Source organism: Dromiciops gliroides, chromosome 4, assembly GCF_019393635.1.
Source record: "Dromiciops gliroides isolate mDroGli1 chromosome 4, mDroGli1.pri, whole genome shotgun sequence".
Classification (NCBI taxonomy): domain Eukaryota; kingdom Metazoa; phylum Chordata; class Mammalia; order Microbiotheria; family Microbiotheriidae; genus Dromiciops; species Dromiciops gliroides.
The window spans coordinates 482335360-482357120 of NC_057864.1; the positions used below are offsets into that span (position 1 = coordinate 482335360).

At 43.9% G+C, this 21761-nt stretch overlaps 1 protein-coding gene across 1 annotated transcript in view; it reads left to right on the plus strand.

The window, feature by feature from the left end:
• The first annotated feature begins 602 nt into the window (after positions 1-602).
• The window catches only part of LIPH (lipase H), a 32835-nt gene continuing 11676 nt past the window's right edge, over positions 603-21761 (plus strand). The window contains exons 1-6 of the mRNA XM_044001640.1: positions 603-834; positions 8944-9311; positions 12893-13001; positions 17092-17193; positions 19297-19386; positions 21577-21744. Coding sequence (XP_043857575.1) covers positions 786-834; positions 8944-9311; positions 12893-13001; positions 17092-17193; positions 19297-19386; positions 21577-21744 — 886 coding nt within the window. The 5' untranslated portion in view covers positions 603-785. The remainder of the gene's footprint in view (positions 835-8943; positions 9312-12892; positions 13002-17091; positions 17194-19296; positions 19387-21576; positions 21745-21761) is intronic.

Genomic DNA, 21761 nt, shown 5'->3' on the forward strand with positions numbered 1-21761 from the left:
AGGGGGATGGAGAGGGGAAGATAAAGAGGAGTGGGAGAAGGGAGCTGGGTTCAAATTCTGCTTCTGATATCCCCTAGCCATAAGGCAATGGATAAGGCCCTTAACCCCTGGGAGCAGTTTCTTGCTTTTCAAATGGAAATAATAGTGTCTAATTTGTAGGATTGCTGAGAGGCTTAAGTGAGATAAAAACCACTTTGCAAACAAACTCTTGGTACTGTTGTTGTTGCTACCTCTCCAGCTGAAGCCTTCAGTCTGGCCTTTTCAGTCTGCAGACAGTTTTGAATGTAATTTGGATGCACCCATTGCCTGTGGGCCTTTGCCTATTCTTGTTCATTTCTCTCTCTGGTATGGGAGCAATAAAAAAAAAAAAAGAAAGAAAGAAAAAGATTGAAGTCATTCCTTATTTCCACACCCCAAGCCAAGCTACTGGTAAGCCACCCACGGAGACTCGAAACTATTTTAAATTCATCACTTTGCAAATATGAATTCTTGAATTCACATGTACCCGAGAATGATTCGGGCTGGGGGTGGGAAGGAGGGTGGTTTGGTGAAACCACATGACCTTTCTCTGAAAAGAGGAGGAGTTAGAATTCTGGCCCGGTGTGTGTGAGGGAAGCCAACATTCCCATTCACACTAGCTGCTCTGTAACTTCCTTCTGTCACTCCACCTCTGGTTTACCTACCAAAGCCGAGACAGAGAGAGCTTCGGAATCTGGAGCAGGGAAGACTGTAGGGAAGCCACCCCTCCTGACCCCCCCCCCCAGTCTTACCCTCTTCCTTACCCCATGCTGAGATTCTTCGTCTTCATCTGTTTGGTGCGGTTGGTGAGCTCTGGTAAGCTTTTTGCTTTAAAAGTTTGTTTTCTTCATTTATTGATTTCATTTTTAGAAAAAAAAAAGATTGCTATGCTATTGTAATTTTGCATCTTAAACATCTGCTGGGGAAGCTTTGTGAAGCGATATAAAGAACAAAGAAGCTTTTTTAAAAAGCTTATTTCATTTTTCCTCTCCTTTGACTGACTTGTGGCCCCTTCAAGATATATACAGCGTTTAAATCGGTTTGCAATCAGAGCCAATGGGATTGCCTTTCACAGCTAAAATCCACATGGCTTTTCAGATTCCAAGAGATTTTAATTTAATAATCTGTAGTGGGTGTTCGCTCTGTCGTGCATCCACATCCCTTGGGAATCTCATCTTAAAAAAAAATAACCTAAAAATGCAAGCATTACATGTTTTAAAAGACATATTTTTAAAAAAATGACACATTGAAATCATACAGTTTGAACTTAAATACTTTGACCAGGCTCGGTCAGTTTCCTTGCTTCATTTCAGAGGTTTCTCTGGATGCAAGAGCAATGAAGACTTTTGGCTGGTGTTAACCAGCTAACCAGTTAACTGGTTAAGCATGTCTTTTAGGAGGTGAGGATTCTCTTCGGAAGGGCAGGAATGTCTGTTAGAACCAATAGTAGGGATTCTGTCGATGATCAGTTACTATGTGTCAGTCACTATGCTAGTGATTTAAAGAGAGAGACAGAGACAGAGACAGAGAGAAAGACAGACAGACAGAGACAGAGAGAGAAAGAGACAGAGAGAGAGACAGAGTGACAGAGAGAGAGCGCCCTTGCCTTCAAGAAACTTGCCTAGGAGAGGCAAACACAAAAATAGTTATTTGCTGTATACAGAGGAGACTGAAGGTGATGTCAGAGGAGAGGCGCTAGCGGCATGGGGAGGGTGAGGGAGCAGAGCAACACCAACAAGGGCCCCAGGCAAAAGTGGAATTTGGACTGAGTCTCTGAAAGAGGCCATGAAACTGAGACGTGGAAGTGAGGTCAGAGGGCATTAGGGGCTTGAGGGACAGCCAGTAAAAATGCTCTGAGATAGGAAAGAAGGTCTTGTTGGAGGAACTCTAAATAGGTATGGGCATCAGTATTTTTAATAAGAAAGGATGTACTTCTGTTAGATACAGTTTTTTAAAAAGTAAGTTTGACAAGATAGTAACAAAGTCACTGAATGTGTGGCCCTCCTTCAAGCAATGGTATTGATGGGATCGTTGCAGAGAGTGAATCTAAAGATTACTGTCCCCAAAGGGTGCCAGCACATTTGACTTTCTTGGCTAATAATAATAGTAATAGTTCCCATTTATATAGCACCTACTATGTGCCAAGTACTTTACAAATTTTATCTCCTTTGCTCTTCAGAACAACCCTGCAAAGTAGGTGCTGTTATTATCTCCATTTGGCAGATGGGGAAACTGAGGCAAACACAGGTGAAGTGACTTGCCCAGAATCACACAGCTAGTGAGTGTTCGAAGCTGGATTTGAATTCAAGTCTTCCCGACTCTAGCTTATCCTGAGCCCTTGAATTTTTCATGCACTGTTTTCCTGCCACTGTAAAATCAGGCTAGAACTATTTGCCTACAGATTCATCAGTCTTTAGAGAATTCAGGGGGCAGCTAAGTAGCACAGTGTATAGAGCACCAACTGTGGATTCAGGAGGACCTGAGTTCAAATCCAGCCTTAGACACTTAACACTTACTGGCGGTGTGACCTTGGGCAAGTCATTTAACCCCAATTGCCTCACCAAAAAAAAAAATTTCATATCATAGAGTTCTTACCATGTATGTGAATGAAATAAACTAGTAGGAAATCAGAGCCAACATCATTGCTATTCTGTGACTATGAGTTAAGGTGATGTTTTGCCAGAAATTAATTACAATCAACAAGAAATCAAAATATCCTGGTCCTAATGATTCCAAATCTTTTATTTTTTTATTGGCTCCTCCCTTCTCTACTTTGAAGTTGTGAAGATGATGGGGCATCTGTGTGTAATCTGCCTACTTATAAATGAAGGGCTAGGGATGGAAGAAAATGTGGTCATGGGGGGTGAGGGGCCCAGTTTGTAATTCAAATCAGAAGTCCCAAAGCAGCAAGCAAGAGGGCATGTGGTATCCCTTAGTCCCCTTCTTCCTTCTCCCCTGGGATAGGTTGGGGGTGAGGAGATTCCACCAGGATCTCAGCTGGGCCCTGCTCACCTTCAGAACCGTGCTCCCCGTGATGCCTTTATACCAATTCACAACATTCTTCAGATTTGACTCATTAGTGGGATTTTTAGCAGGAAACCCTCAGGAAAGGCTGTAAATTGCTAAGCATTTGATCAATCAATCCACAAGCCATTTATTAGGTAACTGCTGTATTCCAGGCATTGTGTTAGGCTCTGGGGACGAAAAGAAGGGAACTGTCTCTACATTAATAGGAGCCTCTTCATCCAGAGCCCTCCAGGCAGTGAAATCACAGGTTCAGGACATACAGGAAAAGCCAGGCTGCCTCCTATCCCAGCATGTGACCGCCTGCATTCACAGCCCTTTTCCACAAACGGGAGGCAAAGTGGATTCCGGCCTTGGTAACCGGGCCAAACATTTGGCAGAGCCCCCTTTTCTTTCTTAAACTTTTGGAAACTACTCCCCCCACCCCCAAAAGTTAATCAAGGGGATTTTGTGAGTTTGTGTTCCAAACAGAACAGACAGAAGCCTGGGATCCCAGAGCTCAGTATATATCGAGAAAGGGTTGATGATTAGAGTGTAGCCCCTAGGGACCTCAGAAATCAAGGCCAAATGCCTTGTTTGACAAAGGAAGAAACTGAGGCTCAGGTAGGAAAAATGACTTGCCCAAGATCACACGGGAGAAAGTGGTGCTGTTTGACCTAATATTTAGTAACTACTTCTAGGGAACAGCAAAGCGATCAATCGAACTTCTCACTGTTCCTCATAAGGGACAGCAAAAGGTGTCAGTGGATGGAGCCCTGGGCCTGGTATCAGGAAGACCTGAGTTTAAATCTGGCTTCAGACATGTATTAGTTGTATAATCCTAAATTTACCTTTGAACTACTTAAACTCTGACTCAGTTGCATCAACTGTAAAATGGGACAATAAAGGTCCGTACCCACCTTACAGACCCAGGGTTATTGTGAGGCTCAAACAAGATAATCTGTGCCTGGTGCAGAGTAGTTTAATAAGTGCTCATTCCCTCCCCCTTTGCTTACAACATTCCATTTCCTATCTACTCCCATGTCTTCACAGCAGGTGGTGGCTGGTGCCTTTTCATTTCTAATCCCTCAAAGCTCAGCTTCTGCCACCTTTTACCTGGGGCCTTTCCCGAGGCCCCCAGACCTGCTAGGGCCTCTCCTCACCCAATGACCTTGTCTTTTTATTGCATATTTTAGATGTACATATTATCTTCCTAATTAATAAGCTTCCAGAAGGAAGGGGCTGCTTGATGTTTATCTTGGTACCTCTGGCATTTGGCAGTTTCGAGCATACAGTAAGTGCTTAACACTTGGCACATAGGTGCAGAGTGTTTGAATGGAGGTCACTTTTCCGTACCCTGTGAATTCAGCAGATATTTATACATAGTCATAATATAGTAGAAATAGTTACAATAAAAGCCTGCAGGTGTGTAGCTTTAAAGTTTACAAGGTGCATATGTGTATGTGTGTGTACCGATATATATATATATATATATACACATATACATATACGTGTATAGAGATAATATACATTTACTATTATATTGTTATATAGTATATACACATATGTATATGTATATATGCATATATGTACATGCACACACAGACATATACATACACGTATACCTACATTAAAAAAACATATAAATTTGCTCCTGGACAGTGAGGTGTCACAGTGGATACAGTGTTGGGCCTGGAGTCAGGAAGACCTGAGTTCAAATCTAGCCTCAGACACTTACTATCTGTGTCACCCTGGGCAGGTCACTTAACCCTGTTTGCCTCAGTTTCCTCGTCTGTCAAATGAGCCGGAGAAGGAAATAGCCAAACCACTCCAGGATCTTAGCCAAAAAACCCCAAATGGGGTCATGAAGAGTCAAACACGATTGAAAACAACTCAGCCACAGCAACATTAAGCTCCTACAATGTGCCAAGCACTGTGCTAGGTGGAATAAGACACTGGGAAAACATTGACTCAGGCACTGCATGGTACTTAGATTTAGAACGGGGAGAGAACTCAGAGGTCACTTGGTACAGCCTTTTCCTAGTCCGGAGCAGGAACCTCAAAACTCAAGAGGTTGGAATCAAACAGCAGGTTACGTGGCATATCCTGGAAGTCATTTGAATCAGACCGAGAAGAAAATCAAGGATATTAATAAACAGGAGTGGGGGGAGGGGAGGAGTCCTTCCCAGTTTGGGACAACAGATTGGGGGAGGGGGGGAACAAAGGTTCAGAGGCAGGTGAGAGCACACGGGAAAGAGGCCCTGGGAGTGGCCCAGGTAGTCCAGACTACAACTGTAATGTGAGATAAGGATGAGGGTAATTCCAGAGCCTGGTGTATAAGTGAAGGGTGAGTCACGGCCCAGCCTTTTCCGGGGAGGTTTAGAGAATCTTGGCCTCTTTGAGTCCAGACTGGGGACAGTTTCAGGTAAGGGATCTTGTTTCGGGGAGAGCAGAAAGAGAGTAGGAGTGTACCCTCCACTGTCACAGTAAAGAGGAAATGAGCCACCCCAATGCCGGAAATATCTTCTATCAATAAGAAATACAGGCACACCTTGCCTGCTGTAGTTAATGGATTCTACAAAAAATATACCAGTAGGGAAACATTTTTTTACATTATTATTATTGTTTTAAACATGACTTTTATGAGGAAATAAATTTTTCCTAATTTCCCATGTATAACTGACATCGCACGATTGGCCTTCTCAATGAGTAGGAGAGGGGAAGGATGGAGGGAGAGGATTCAAAACTCAAAATTTTAAGAAATGAATGTTATAAATAAAAATTTAGAAATGTAGCAGTTGGATCGATTTTGTAAGATCATGCCCTTGGGGCAGCTAGGTGGCACAGTGGATAAAGCAACCACCCTGGATTCAAGAGGACCTGAGTTCAAATTTGACTCCAGACACTTGGCACTTACAAGCTGTGTGACCCTGGGCAAATCACTTAACCCCCATTGCCCTGCAAAACAAAAACAGAAACAAAAAACCCAAAACATAAAATCATGCCCTGGATATTAGACATTGCTGAGAGTAGAATTTTGGGCTCCTCCCTCTTAGACCCAGGTTTCCTCTTGTTCTCATTCCCTCTTTCATAGAATCAAAGAACAGTAGAGCTTTTCTTCTTGCTTCTTCTCTTTTTTTCCTTCTCTCTTTTCCCCCCTTCTTCTCTTGCCTCCATTCTCAGAACTCTGCTAAGATCCTGACTCTGTCACCTGTTACCTGTGGGACATTGAGCAAGTCCTCTCTGGGTCTGTTTCCTCATTTATAAAATGAGGCAGTTGAACTAAGGTGGTCCGTAAGGACTCCTCGCTCTGTGATCCTATGATTCTCTTTTCTGTAAAATGAAGTGGTTGGATCAAATGGCTCCTGGGGGCCCTTCCAGCTCAGAATTTGGGGTGTTCTGATTCTAAGTCCTGGGATTCCGTGATTTAGGCAGTAAATTCTCCCTTTTCAATACATTTTCAAGACATGGGAGTGGCTATGTGGCTATGATTTGGGAGTGAGAAGATCTGACACTTGTTAGCTAGCTGACATCTTATTCCTCTGAGCCTCAGTTTCCTCACCTGTAAAATGGGGGTTACTCTTCTAACACAACCCATCTCTCCAGAGTGGTGTGAAGCAAGCTCCACTGCATACTCCTGTTACACGGCGGCGTCAAGTCTCGTCAGCTAATACAAGCCAGTCTCCAGCTTGGGCTTTCAGCAGAGACCAGAATTTTCTCATAGGTTTGATCAAATCAGAGACAAGGCAAATAAAATTCATCACAAGTGACACAAATACTAACTCAAGGTTAGATCTCATTCACAGTCATCAAAGGGAGTTACCTGTCTGTGAGGTGTTTTCCTTATTTATCAGCTAGTAGGAAACATGTCATGCTGCATGATTGTAAACTCATTGAGAGCAGGGACTGTCTTTTGCCTCTTTTTGTATCTCTAGCACTTAGCACAGTGCCTGGCACATAGTAGGTGTTTAATAAATGTTTATTGACTGACTGATACATATATGCGTATGTGTATGTTCTGCATAGCATAAAACTTGCTGGTGCTTCATAAATGCTGAACACAATCAAGGATACAGACCCAGCTGGCCGAAGCTGGAGATGCCACTAGACAGGTTTAGAATGGGGGTATTAACCTTAACCTTAACTTTTCCTATGATCAGCAGGTAGCACTTAGAAGGAACTAGGGCATTGGGACTGAATAAAAAAGATCAGCTCACTAAGTATCAAATAAACACTGATGAATGGAAAAGGCACTACTTCAGAAACCCGTTTAGCATGTTTTATCCACCTGTGCCTCTTAATACGACCAGAACAACAACTTGGGCTTGTAACTTAGCAAGTTTTAGATTACAAAAGAAAGAGGCTGTATACACCCTGGAGATATAGTGGGTGACCACTTTAGCAAGGATGTGCTGTAGACTATCAAAGAACTCTAGGCTAAGTGGCACAGTGGATAGAGCACCAGCCCTGGATTCAGGAAGACCTGAGTTCAAATCTGGTCTCAGACACTTCACACTTATTAGCTGTGTGACCCTGGGCAAGTCACTTGACCCCAATTGCCTCACAAAAAAGAAAAAAGAAAAAAACAACAACAAAGAACTCTTCAGTTGGTTATTCTGTTAACATAAAATGTCTCTCCTGAAAGCTGCCCCACAAAAAACAACAACAAAACAAACCAAACCCCCCAAAAAAACCAAAACTATAAAATGTCTCTAATTCAATCCAAACAACACATTTATTGTGCATTCCAGATATAATTCAAGAAACATTTGTCGGGGCAGCTAGGCGGTGCAGTGGGTAGAGCACCGACCCTGGAGTCAGGAGTACCTGAGTTCAAATCCAGCCTCAGACACTTGACACTTACTAGCTGTGTGACCCTGGGCAAGTCACTTAACCCCAATTGCCTCACCAAAACCAAACAAAGAAACATTTGTTCTTCATTCTTTCCATATCTACTCCATTCAATCCAATAAACATTTGTCTTCATTCTTTTCACAGTTCCATTCTGTTCCATTCAGTCCAATAGACATTTATTCTTTGTTCTTTCCACAATTCGGTTCATTTTAATTTAGCGAGCCTTTACTCTTTTTTTAGGGGGGAGGGGGGAGACAATTGGGGTTAAGTGACTTGCCCAGGGTCACACAGCTAGTAAGTGTCAAGTGTCTGAAGTCAAATTTGAACTCAGGTCCTTTTGACTCCAGGGCTTGTGCTTTATCCACTGGGCCACCTAGCTGCCCCGAGGGCATGATTTTACAAAATCGATCTCTCCAATGTTGCCAACTGCTATATTTCTAAATTTTGATTTACTCTTTATCCTTTGTACACTGGTTCAGAATGTGGGTTCCAACTTGAAGGGTGTTAGGGATTCAAAGAGACAGAGGGGTCCAAACGTGGTCCAAACCTGGGGGACCAGCTTATGAAAAGGGGGAGGGATGTAATGTCACATGTGAGGAAGAGAAGGAAGGCCAAGCTATAAACCAGTGTGACAGGGAAGGATGGTGGTACCCCTTACAGGAATAGAGAAGTTTGGAAGAAGAGTGGGTGTGGAGGAAAGGATAAGGCATTCTGGTTTGGACAGATTGAGGTTAATATGCCCATGGCATAGTCGGTTCGAAGTGTCTAATCAGGAACTGCTGATTCAGAACAGGTGCTCAGGAGAGCGACTGGGGCTGGATATTTAGATGATCATTGAACTCATGGGAGCTGAAGTCCCCTCCATCCTGGAGATGGGGATTCTTTAGTATCTCCCATGGTACCGTGCACGTGTTGTTCACCTTTGTGGTCCTCAGCTTCCCAATATGTGAAGGGAGGCAGTTGGAGGACGTGACCTGCGAGGTGCCCCCTTGGCTCTGGAGCAGGGCCAGCCACAGCCCTCTGGGGAAGAGCTGTCCCCATCTGTCCTCTTCTTCCTCTGACTTTCAGACACAGATGAAGAATGTCACACATTCACCAAGCTCAGCTTCCACAGCGCCATTGTGGGCACGAGCCTCAAAGTGAGGCTGCTGCTATATACAGGGAAGAACTTCACCTGTGCCAAGGAACTCCATTCTCCCTTTCCCGTGAGCTTCAACACGACCAAGAAAACTACCTTCATCATCCATGGCTACAGACCGACAGGCTCCCAACCAGTCTGGCTGTCCGAGCTGGTGAAGGGCCTGCTCTATGTTGGAGATATGAATGTCATTGTGGTTGACTGGAATCGAGGAGCCACGAATCTGATCTACAGCATTGCCTCCAGTCACACCTGGGGGGTGGCTGAAATCCTAAAGGAGACCATTGACAAGATGCTGGTAAGAAGGCTGTTCACAGCAAAGAAAAGGCACTAGAAAACCTATCCTAAGTACAAAAATGTATAATGTGCCCCCCCCTTTTTTTTTTTAGGAAATCAGGGTTAAGTGACTTGCCCAGGGTCACACAGCTAGGAAGTATCTGAAGCCAGATTTGAACTCAGGGATATGAATCTTCCTGACTCCAGGCCCACCACTATGTGCACTATGGTGTCCCCTAGTTGCCCCAGGGTGTAAAGCTGTCACTCTAACCCATTGTCCTCCCTCCTCAGCACCCTGAGGTCCAGTGCTTCCCTCCCCTGTGCCCTCTGTAGCTGACCTCCCCCCTTTTTTACGTGTAGAGATAGTTTTCAACATTTGTTTTTATAAGATTTCCAATTTCAAATTTTTCTACCCCCCCTCCCCTAGACAGCAGGTAATCTGATAGAGGTTTTATATATGTATATAAATAAAATAACATTAAACATATTTCTGCATTAGGCATGTTATAAGAGAAGAATCAGAGCAAAAAGGAAAAACCTCAAAAAAGAAAAACAACAGAACCAAAAACAAAAGAAATAGTATGGTTCAATCAGCATCCATATTCCACAGTTCTTTTTTTTTTTTCCTTCTGGATTTAGAGAGCCTTTTCCATCATGAGTCCTTTGGAACTTTCTTGTACCATTGTATTGGTGAGAAGAATCTAGTCTAGTTGATCAACACATAATGTTGTTGATACTGTGTACAATGTTCTTCTGATTCTGCTCATCTCACTCTCACTCATCATCAGTTCATGCGAGTCCTTCCAGGTTTCTCTGAACTCCTCCTGCTCATCATTTCTTCCTTCCTTCCTTTCTTTTTTTTTTGGCGAGGCAATGGGGGTTAAGTGACTTGCCCAGGGTCACACAGCTAGTAAGTGTCAAGTGTCTGAGGCTGGATTTGAATTTAGGTCCTCCTGAATCCAAGGCCAGTCCTATCCACTACACCACCTAGCTGCCCCCTGCTCATCATTTCTTACAGCACAATAGAATTCCATTACATTCATATACCACAACTTGTTCAGCCATGCCCCAATGGATGGGCAGTCCCTCAATTTCCAATTCCTTGCCACCACAAAAAGAGCAGCTATAAATATTTTTGTACATGTGGGTCCTTTTCCCTTTTTTATGATCTCTTTGGGGAAAAGACCCAAAAGTGGTATTGCTGGGTCAAAGGGTATGCACAGTTTTATCACCCTTTGGGCATAATTCCAAATGGCTCTCCAGAATGGTTGGATCAGTTCACAGCTCTACCAACAGTGCATTAGTGTTCCAATTTTTCCACAGCTTCTCCAACATTTATTATTTTCCTTTTTTGTCATTTTAGCCAATCTGATAGGTCTGAGGTGGTACCTCAGAGTTGTTTTAATTTTCATTTCTCTAATCAATAGTGATTTAGAGCATTTTTTCATATGGGAATAGATAGCTTTGATTTCTTCATCAGAAAACTGCCTGTTCATATCCTTTGACCATTTCTCAATTGGGGAATGACTTGGGTTCTTATAAATTTGATTTAGTTCCCTATATATTTTAGAGATGAGGCCTTTATCAGAAGTACTGGCCTCAAAAATTGTTTCCCAGCTTTCTGCCTCCCTTCTAATTTTGATTGCATTGCTTCTGTTTGTACAAACCCTTTTTTTTTTTTTTTTTTACAGTTTTTTTTTTTTTAAGTGAGGCAATTGGGGTCAAGTGACTTGCCCAGGGTCACACAGCTAGTAAGTGTTATGTGTCTGAGGCCGGATTTGAACTCAGGTACTCCTGACTCCAGAGCCAGTGCTCTATCCACTGCGCCACCTAGCTGCCCTGTACAAACCCTTTTTAATTTAATGTAATCAAAATCATCCATTTTGCATTTCATAATATTCTCTGTCTCTTGTTTGGTCTTTGTAGCTGACTCCTTGGCCCATGCCTTATCAGATCCCCTTGTGGGCTTTTAGGCTATTCCAGTAGTTTCCTTATTGGTCTTCTAGCTCTCCTCTAGTCCGCCTGGGCTGCCTTCCCCTCTCACCCCTTACTCACAGAATCCTTCCAGGCTCAGCTCAAGTGTCCCTTCCTGATCTCCTCTTCCTTGAGGCCAGAGACTTTATTGTTTTTCCTTTGAATCCTTGTCGTATGCCAAGCTTCATGATGGGACAGTAATCTCATCATGTGGATTTTGTTTGCATTGACACAGCCTGGTGCCCCAGAGACAGAGCGCTGCACTTAGAATCAAGGAAGCCTTGAGTTCAAATCCTGTCTCTGACACTTCACTAGCTGTGCTACCTTCTCAAGTCATTTAGCCTCTGTTTGCCTCAGCTTCCTTATCTGAAAAATAGGAATAATAAGAGTGCCTGCCTTCCAGGCTTGCTGGGAGGATCCAGCGAGTTCATCTATCTCTGTCAAGTGCTTTGTGAACTTGTGATGGGTAAAGTGTTGCCTTTCAGCGACTTACCCTCCTCTGTCTCAGTTTCTCATCTGTCAAATAAGAATAACAAGGGGCAGCTAGGTGGCGCAGTGGATAGAGCACCGGCCCTGGAGTCAGGAGGACCTGAGTTCAAATCTGGCCTCAGACACTTGACACTTACTAGCTGTGTGACCCTGGGCAAGTCACTTAACCCCCATTGCCCCGCCCCCCCCATTATTATTTTGAAACAATTATAATGACATCACGACAATAATAGCTCACATCTATAGTGCTTTAAGGTTGCAAAGTAGTCTATATCTTGGCAGATGGGCTAAACCAAGTGGAGGGGAACCTGTTGGTGAGTTAGGGGGTGTCTCCCCCAAGCACAGAAAGGCATCCCCGCAGGCAGAATGGGCGGATGGGAACAATTTGTTCCAAGGGCCATGAAGATGGCTGAAGCGGACTTCTGGGGAGCGCTTAGAGCTTGGCTGGTCTCATTGACTTTTGTTGCTGGACTTCAGTGACTGGAAGAGAGAGTGAGGCTGACGGCTTTGTGCAACTCTGGCTCATGTAAATACAATTCAGAAGCAAGTCCAGACAGCACTCTGTGATGTCATTGGTCCTCTTTGGAAACAACAACAGTACATATCATTAGGTCCTCACAACTCCATAAGGTACGCGCTATGATTAGTCCCATTTTATGGATGAGGAAACTGAGGCTGAGAAAGGTTAAACACTGTGTCCAGGGTCACACAGGTAGAGAGGGTCTTCCCGAGCCCAAGCGGAGCACTTTCTCCATGGCATAGCCCAGCCACCTCTAGGCCCTGCAGATGGTAGATGCTTAATACTTGCTTGTTGGGTTGGATTAGATTGTTCTGATGAGGCAAATATCCGTGCTAATGCCACCCTGCCAGGGTGGGTGCATTTCTTGTTGTTGTTGTTGGGCATGGAAGATTTTGCTTTGCCCACTCAGTGTTTAAAAGAGATCTATCTTTGCTTTTTCTTTTCTTTTCTATTTTTTCTTGTTTTTCTTTTTTAATCTTTGCTTTTTCTAAGAGACCCATGGAGGAGTTAGGGATTAAGACCCAGGGAAAAGCAGGAAGTGGGCAGCCAGGATGCTTTGCCAAATGGTCTTCCTCGCTATTATTTGCCCAACTGATGGCAACTCCCTCTTGGAATCACAGGCCAGCGGAGCATCTCTTGACAACATTTACATGATTGGAGTCAGCCTGGGGGCCCATATAGCTGGATTTGTTGGACAGATGTATGAAGGGAAACTTGGAAGAATTACAGGTAAGGCTTCTGGGAGATATCTCTGCATAAAGCCTTCTTTTGTGTTTCACGGACAATTATACCTTGATTTTGTTTGGACTCCCAGGCTCCGCACCAGGCCAACAGCTAATTAAAAGTGTGTGACACACACATCTGTATACAGATGATACAGGGACAACAGATAAATAATATACACACATATATCTGTGGCATTTAAAAAGGTTTGAGAGACATCATTTCTGGGTAATTTAATCATTTTATTAATAATGCCAGCCTTTTTATAAAAGAATAGTCATTCAGCTATCTCTCTCTTAGATCAAAGACAGTCATGGCAGCAGGCTCATGGCTTACATGCCCTTTAGAAAAGGGGTATCCCCAAGGGTGGCAATCAACTCTGATTGGTTAATAATTGATGAGAGAATGAATATTCAATGAGGAGCTGGACCAGAATTTTGATTATGTCATTCACTTATAAGTCACCCCCAACTTATCCCCAACCCAAGCATGAGCAGAACACAATGGCTCCCCCACCTGAGTGGGGTCTGAAAAGAAAGTTAGTCTAATTTCATTATCAGTAATGTCTTTCAAGGGACTAAACGTTTAAAATCAGGGTTTTAGAAAAAGGAAGGAACTCTGGATCTCCCCAAATCATTGACTATTAGTAATCATTTCTCTCATGTCTTTATTGAGATAGAAACCAGACCTATGATCTTATTGATAACAGGGAACTCCCCCATAAGAAAACTTCCCCTTCCCATACAAACTAGCACATCCTTTGCAATTTAGGAAGTTTCTAGGAAGATCTAGATGCTAAGTGACTAATTCAGGATCACACAGCCACTATATGTTAGCAGTGGGACTTGACCCCAGGTCTTTCTGGACTTGATGCTATCTCTGCCTCTCATTTTTCATGATCATTTCAGTCACTCAGCGTTTGACTTCATTTTGGTGATCTTTTAACTTACATTGTTCTATTTATGGCATATGTTTGTTACTGCATTCCATTTATTTCATTCTGCATCACTTCACACAAATCTTCCCATGTTTATCTGAATTACCATTTTTTTCACTTCTTACTGCACAATGGTATGTCATTATATTCAAAGGCAAAATGGATTGGCATTGGGCATGGAGTCAGGAAGACGTGAGTTCAAATCCAGTCTTAGTCACTGACTGTGTGACTCTGGGCAAGTCCCTTAACCCTATTTGCCTCAATTTCCTCATTGTCCCTGTGGCCAAGAAGCATTAATGATGACTCTATGGGTATTCAAACATTTCTGAATCTACCTATTACAATTGGACTTCCTTACATTGTCCTTAAGAATAGTGTAGGAGATGTTAGTCAATTCCTCAGTGCAATTTGTATGTACAGTTGTCTCTGATGTCTATAGTGTTCCCCTGTCTTACCGGTTTAGTTACCTTGTAAAAAACAATTAGGTGGTTCTTGCCTAAGCTGTTCTGGAGGAAGCCCCTGCTCGCTCTTGGTAATCATTCCTCCTCTTCCTCTTCTTCTTTTTCTTTTTCTTCTTCTCTTCTTTCTCCTTTTTTTCTTTCTCTTCCTCCCCCCCCTCTTCCTCCCTCCTCACCCCTTCCCCTTCTCCTTCTTTTCCCATTGTACATTTGACAATTTTGGTGGGAGCTAAGGTCCCGGGCCTGCCTTCTTGAACATACGGTCATTTGCCTGTCTCCATTCCTGTGTTTTCCACTCTCCGCTCATCCTTCCTCATCATCTGAGGACCAGGAGCTGCGCTTCAGCCATTCTGTTAGTCCCTGAGGACATCGCCCACCTCCCTGGCCCAGGTGACTCAGACTCAGTGAGGCCAGCTTGGGGTCCCCCTCGAGTCTCCTAACTTTCTGTGGACAGCAGCTTCCTTTTCCTTTCTCTACCAAAGAGAAGCTGATTTCTCCTTGACAGAGAAAAGAAGAATGAGGTAAGGACTGAGAAGTTCTGCCTTTCACGGGATCATCAATTTAGAGCCCGAAGGGACCTTTGGGGTCAACTAGTCCAGTCACCTCATTTTACCAATGAAGGAATGGAAGCCCAGAGAGTGTTAGGTATTCCCCCAATGTCACAGACGTGGCAAATGGCCAAGGTAGGATTTGTTCTTTCTTTTTTTTCTTTTTTCAGGGCAATGAGGGTTAAGTGACTTGCCCAGGGTCACACAGCTAGTAAGTGTCAGGTGTCTGAGGCCGGATTTGAACTCAGGTCCTCCTGAATCCAGGGCTGGTGCTTTATCCACTGCACCACCCAGCTGCCCCCTCGAGGTAGGATTTGAAGGCAGGTCCTATGCTCTCTCCACCACACAACATCTGCTCTCTCTGTGGTCACATTCACTGGAACCATACCAGCTACTATAATCAGGGTCCTGTGTTTTTTTGGCTCCTCTTCTTTGTGCAGATGCAGCTCAAACACAAACCCCTGCTGCACCCCCATCATCCCAGGTTTCTTGCACCTACAAGCTCAGGGCAGGGCTCGCTGGCTCCCCCTGCTGGTCTCTGGCAGTAGCCACCTTCCTCTTGGCTTCTGGAAGAGGATGAAGCTTTGTCTTGCCTTCTCTGTAGCCTCTCTGGTCTGTGAAATCAGTGCATAGTTTTCCTCACGGTTTTCAGAGTTTGGGCCACTAATCAGGAGCAAAAGAGCATTCTGTGCGTTAAACGTGACGATAGGAAAAGTGATAGAATCACAAAAGTCCTGGTCTCCTCTGTAATTATGGGGAACTCCAACCTAATCTTTTTTTAATTTTTAAAAAATTTTTATTTTTTTAAACTCCATCCTAATCTAAAGGAGCCTTGCCTCAAGTGTCTGAGGACCTGAGTTCAAATCCTGTCACACTGCTTGTGTGACTTCAGGCAAGTCCTAACTTCTCTGTGCCTCTGTTTCCTCCTTTGTAAAATAAGCGGGTTAGCCTAGATGGCCTTTGAGGCCCCCTTGGCTCTAGATTTATGATTCTTTATGCATCCCTAGGCTTCAGGTTCCTCTCCTGTAAAACAAGGACATGGCCTGTGAGGCCCCTTCCATCCCAGGATCTGTGGCCCTGTGACTCCCTTCTCTTGGCTAGCAATGCCCCTTCTCCCAGATCTTGACCCTGGAGTCATCCCCAGATAGGAATCTTTTTAAAAAGCCTCTCTGGGCTAGATCCCACTGGGAAGGGCCCATTTCCCTGGAGAAGGAAGCCCAAACCAAATCATACTGTTCAATTCAGCAGCCCCCAATCATGATTTGGGAGTTTCCATGTTTACAACTAACGTTTGTAAGATGATAGAAGATTGTTGAAGCACCAGGTCTCATCTGATCCTTCCAATGCCACCAGGAGACAGACCCCAGAGGTGCTGTTAGGATCATTTTATTTTATTTTATTTTGTTTTTGTTTTTTTGAGAGGCAATGGGGGTTAAGTGACTTGCCCAGGGTCACACAGCTAGTAAGTGTTAGGTGTCTGAGGTCGGATTTGAACTCAGGTCCTCCTGAATCCAGGGCCGGTGCTTAATCCACTGCGCCACCTAGCTGCCCCCAGGATCATTTTAGATATGTGTAAAGGGAGGTTTAGTGGGAGTGATTAAAATAGAAATAGCAAATGTCAGAGAAGGGATTTGAATCCAGGTCTTCCAGCTTCTAAGGCTGGCTCAGTGTTTACCCTATCCCTACCTCTGCCATCCAGTGCTCGTTCTGCTCTGGTGTGGGGCCACGAAGAGAAGGTAGGATTTGGAAGAAGAGGACTGAATTTCAAATTCTAGTTCTGACACTTATTTGCTGTGTGACCTTGGACAAGTCCCCTCTATTCCCTGAGTCTCAGTTTCCCCACTTGTAGAAAGAGGGGTTTGGCTTGGATAAGCACCAAGATCCTCTCCAGGTTTGGATGATCTTTTCCAGCACTAAATCTCAGACCCTCTGATGATCCCCTTGCTTTGGGCAAGAAGAACTTTGGGTCATTTCTCTAAAGTGTCCATCCACTCTGTGAGCAATGTAATGGACCATTCTGAGATGATCTCTGAGTCATGTCAGAGACAGAACTAGGATGACTGAATGTACCAAGAGCTGCGACAGGGAAAGCCCCTCCCCAAAGTGCCCCTGAGGGGGCATCCCTGCCCAAGCCCCTTTTTACTCTATTCCAGGTCTGGATCCTGCAGGCCCTCTCTTCAATGGGAAGCCCCCACAGGAGCGGCTGGACCACACGGATGCCCGGTTTGTCGATGTCATCCATTCCGATACTGACGGTGTGTACGGCCTCAGCTTTTGTCTTTGTTTGCCCCTGACTCTGGAAACTTCAGGAAGGGGAGGATAGGGAGAGGATTGAGGTGATGTGTCTGTCCAGATGTTTGCGTGGGGAAACTCGGTCTAGATCTTCTTTTGTGATTTACTGTAGAGCTGATGACAAGATCACAGGCGGACAGCCTTAGAACTAGAAGGGTGTTTGGGAGAAATGTTGGACAGCTCAGTTTATTCAGCCAGTTCATTAAATCCCCAAAGAGCATGGCTTGTGCATGACTGATGTGCGTCTTTTAAAATCATCAACAAAACCAAACTGAGATTGACGTGTTTTGCTGTAGTAGAGACAGATGTGTCTGCCACATGTCAACACTGGACCTGGTTTCTTTCTTTCTTTTTTTTTTTGGTGAGGCAACTGGGGTTAAGTGACTTGCCCAGGGTCACACAGCTAGTAAGTGTTAAGTGTCTGAGACTGGATTTGAACTCAGGTACTCCTGACTCCAGGGCTGGTGCTCTATCCACTGCACCACCCACCTGCCCCCAGACCTGATTTCTTTACTGCCTGGTTATTCCTTTTCAATTATCTTATGCTAGTGAAGTATATATTTAAGGAACCATCGAATGTAAGAGGTAGAAAAGACCTTAGCACCTGTCTGAAGGCCTTGGGATCTTTTTTGTGTCCTTGAATTTTGGGGAAGGGTATGGAGTCCTTCTCAGAACAAGATTTTTAAATGCATAAAATAAGATACATTACACTACAAAGGAAACCAATTATACTGAAATACCATCGTCAAAATACTTTTTACAAAGAAGTAACCCCAGGGGTATCTGGTGGTGCAGTGGATAGAGCACTGGCCCTGAAGTCAGGAGGACCTGAGTTCAAATCCAGCCTCAGACACTTGACACTTACTAGCTGTGTGACGCTGGGCAAGTCACATATCCCCAATTGCCTCACCAAAGCCAAAACAAAACAAAACAAAGTAACCCCAGGTTAAGAACTTCTGATCTGGTCCACCCCCAGAAAGAAAGAGAGCCCAAAGTCAGGATTGGGACCATAGCCCATCTTCTGAAAAGATTCTGAAACTCCACCTCTCTTTGTTCTTAGGTTGTATGCCGTTTTTAATCAAATGTCTTGTGGAATATTAAGAGAAGTTTTCAAATTTGAAGAAATGCAAGCAGTTATCAGATGTAGTTGATAACCTTTGGGTTGGGGGAAAGGGTAGATTTTTTAAAAATTTAATCATAAAAGCATTTTTAAATTTTCCAGTTACATGTAAAGATAGTTTTCAACATTTCTTTTCATAAGATTTTAGTTCCAAATTTTCTCCCTCTCTTCCTCCTCTTCCCCCTCCCTAACACAGAAAGCAATCTGATATTGGTTATATATGTACAATCACATCAAACATACTCCTGCATTAGTCATGTTGTGAAAGAAGAATCAGAACGAAAGGGGAAAACCTCAAAAAAAAAAAAAAAAGAAACAGTATGGTTCAATTTGCATTCAGAATCCACAGTTCTTTTTTCTGGATGTGGAGAACATTTTCCATCATGAGTTCCTTGGAACTGTCTTGGATCATTGTATTGCTGAGAAGAGCTAAGTCTATCACAGTTGATCATCACATAATGTTGCTCTTACTGTGTACAATGTTCTCCAGGTTCTGCTCACTTCACTCTGCATCAGTCCACTTAAGTCTTTCCAGGTTTCTCTGAAATCCACCTGCTCATCGTTTCTTACAGCACAATTGTATTCCATTACATTCATATACCACAACTTGTTTAGCCATTCCCCAGTTGATGGGCATTTCCTCGGTTTCCAATTCTTTGCCACGACAAAGAGAGCAGCTAGAAATGGGTAGATTTTCAGTCTGCTGTGTGCACACTTTTTCAAGTAGCTGTGTGTGATCTGGTGGAAGTCATTGATTGTCCCCGAGACTGTTTTGTTATTCAAAGAAAGGGAGTGTTAGTACCTAACAGAAATATTAATTCTAGTAACTATCCTGCCTACCCCTTAATCCGGAGATAAAATAACACATTGAAAAGCTCGAGGAAGTGAAAAGCAGCCAGGAAACCCAAGGCAATTTGGTGATTACTTTTTTTTCCAATTCTTTTAGCCCTTGGCTTCAAAGAAACATTAGGGAATATTGACTTTTACCCAAATGGAGGACTGGATCAACCTGGTTGTCCCCAAACAATATTTGGTGGTAAGTACAGATGCTTTGGGATTGGGAAACGGTAATAAACCCGGTGTTAGGAGTCACCTTTGGGTAGTGACCCTATTAATGTTGTTGAACAAAATGTGAACCTGGGTCTCTACTCCATTATCCCATTATGGGGATTTCTGCTGTTACTATAGGAAGATTCTATTTTGTCCTTGAGTTTTTTTCCTTACCTGCTGACTGACCTGACCTAAATAAATCCTGCCTGCCTTCTCTCTCTGGCTCCCTTTCTCTTTTGACTTACCTGGAGAGGAAGAAGCTTCCACTCACTTCCCCTGCCAGAGCCTTCTGTTCTTTTTTTGTTTTGGTTTGGTTTTCAGGGCAATGAAGGTTAAGTGACTTGCCCAGGGTCACACAGCTAGAATGTGTAAAGTGTCTGAGGCTGTATTTGAACTCAAGTCCTCCTGAATCCAGGGCCAATGCCTGTGCCACCTAGCTGCCCCCTAGAGCCTCCTGTTTTAACAATTCAGTTCCATTCATTCAGGTTTGCTATTTACCTGCTGACTATGAGAAATTTACTGTAAACCAGGATGAAAAACAAAACAGTTCCTTCCCCCAGGGAGCTTCTTATCAAAGAGGCTGGCAAGGGGAGGGGGTGGTGGTGGTATGGTATACAGAGATAAAGAGGATCCAGGGTAGAATGTCACATGACCAGTTTGGGCCATCCTTCAATAACTAAGAAATTCTGGGATCTCATTGATGTGGGTACTCATTCCTTGGAGGCAGGTGGAAGCCTCTGCCCTTTGTAAAGATGTGCACAGGTCCTTAATTGCCCAATCCAATGGTCTCTTCTTAGTTCTTCTCAATCTCTTCATTTGACACCACCCTCTTCTCTTAGGTTCTCTCCCTTCCCTGGGTCTTAGCAGATGCTGCTCTCTTATCTCTCCTCCTACAACTCTGACTGCTCCTTCTCCTTTGCTGGATCATTAGCCATATCCCATCCCCTAACTGTGGACATGCATATCCCCAAGAGCAAGGTTATGTCTTCTTGCTCCTCTTTTTACATTCTGTGTGTGTCTATGTCTGTGCATGTGTCTGTCTCTCTCTCTCGATGACCTCATTGCCTCCCACAGGTCTCATTATCATCATAAGCAGATGACTTCCAGATCAACAGGTTCAGTCCTGGTCTTTCTCTCTTCCTTGTTCCAATTCCACTTTACCTACTGCCCACCGGACATTTTGAAGTTGGTGCCACTCCCATGGACGTCTCAAACTTGGCATGTCCACAAGTGCATTCCTTATCTTTTCTCCCAAACCCTCCCCTTTTCTGAACTTCCCTATTTCCATCAAGGGCACCTCTTCCATTCCAGCAGTCCATCTTGGCAATTTCAGAGTCATCTTCACTCTCCCTCACCCTACATGGCTGCTCTGTTACCAAATCTTGTTGTTGTTGACCTTGGGCTTTTCACTGTCATTGAGCCTTCTAGATCCCTAAGCTTTGCTGTCTGTCCTGTCTCTATGACCTTTGACTTCCTAGACCTTGCCTTCTAATTCACTGATTCCTGGGTCCTTCCATCTGCCTTGGCAATGAACCCTCACCCATGCGGTGTTTTCCCAACTTGGAATGTGAGCTCGAGATTCTTCTCTTTGTTTCTTCAGTGCTTGGCAAATAGTAAGCACCTAATAAATGCCTTTTAATTCCTTTAGTAAATGTTCACTGATTGTTGATTAATCGACATTCTTATTTCCCAATAAAATTTTGCTTGAGATTTCTATAGTGATTCAGGTGCCCAGGGTGGTTTTCAGAAGACCTGCACAGAGCAAGCATCAGTGAGACTCCCATAAGTCTCCTTTTTAGAAATGATTCATTGGGGGGGGGGGTCTGGGAGGGATAGCAGGAGGCCCTAGGCCCCAGGGTCTCCCTGGGACAGGCTCGCACTCAGGGGAAGCAAGAGCTCACCTAAGGTGCAGCCAGTAGAGGAGGAATTGAGCCAATATCTGGTAGCTAAGGTCCCAAGCAGCCCCACTTCTGCCATGAGCTTGTACTTGGCTGTCTTGGGTCGAGAGAAATGGGGCACCAAATATCTCCAGACTCTTCCCTCATTTTCCTTTCTTTACCATGAGATAGAAAAGAAGCTTTAAGTCATCTGTGGAGGGCCCTGCCCTGTTAAATGTGTGCCAACTGTGACGTGTTGGGATTTAAATGTTAGCCTAACCTTTTGTTTTATGATGAAGGGTTGCAGTATTTCAAGTGCGACCACCAGAGGTCCGTCTTCCTGTACCTGTCTTCTCTGAAAAAAGACTGTGACATCACTGCCTACCCTTGTGAGTCCTACCGAGATTACCTAAATGGCAAATGCATCAGCTGTGGAGATGACCAATCAATGCCATGTCCAATTCTGGGTAAGCACTTCTCTCTC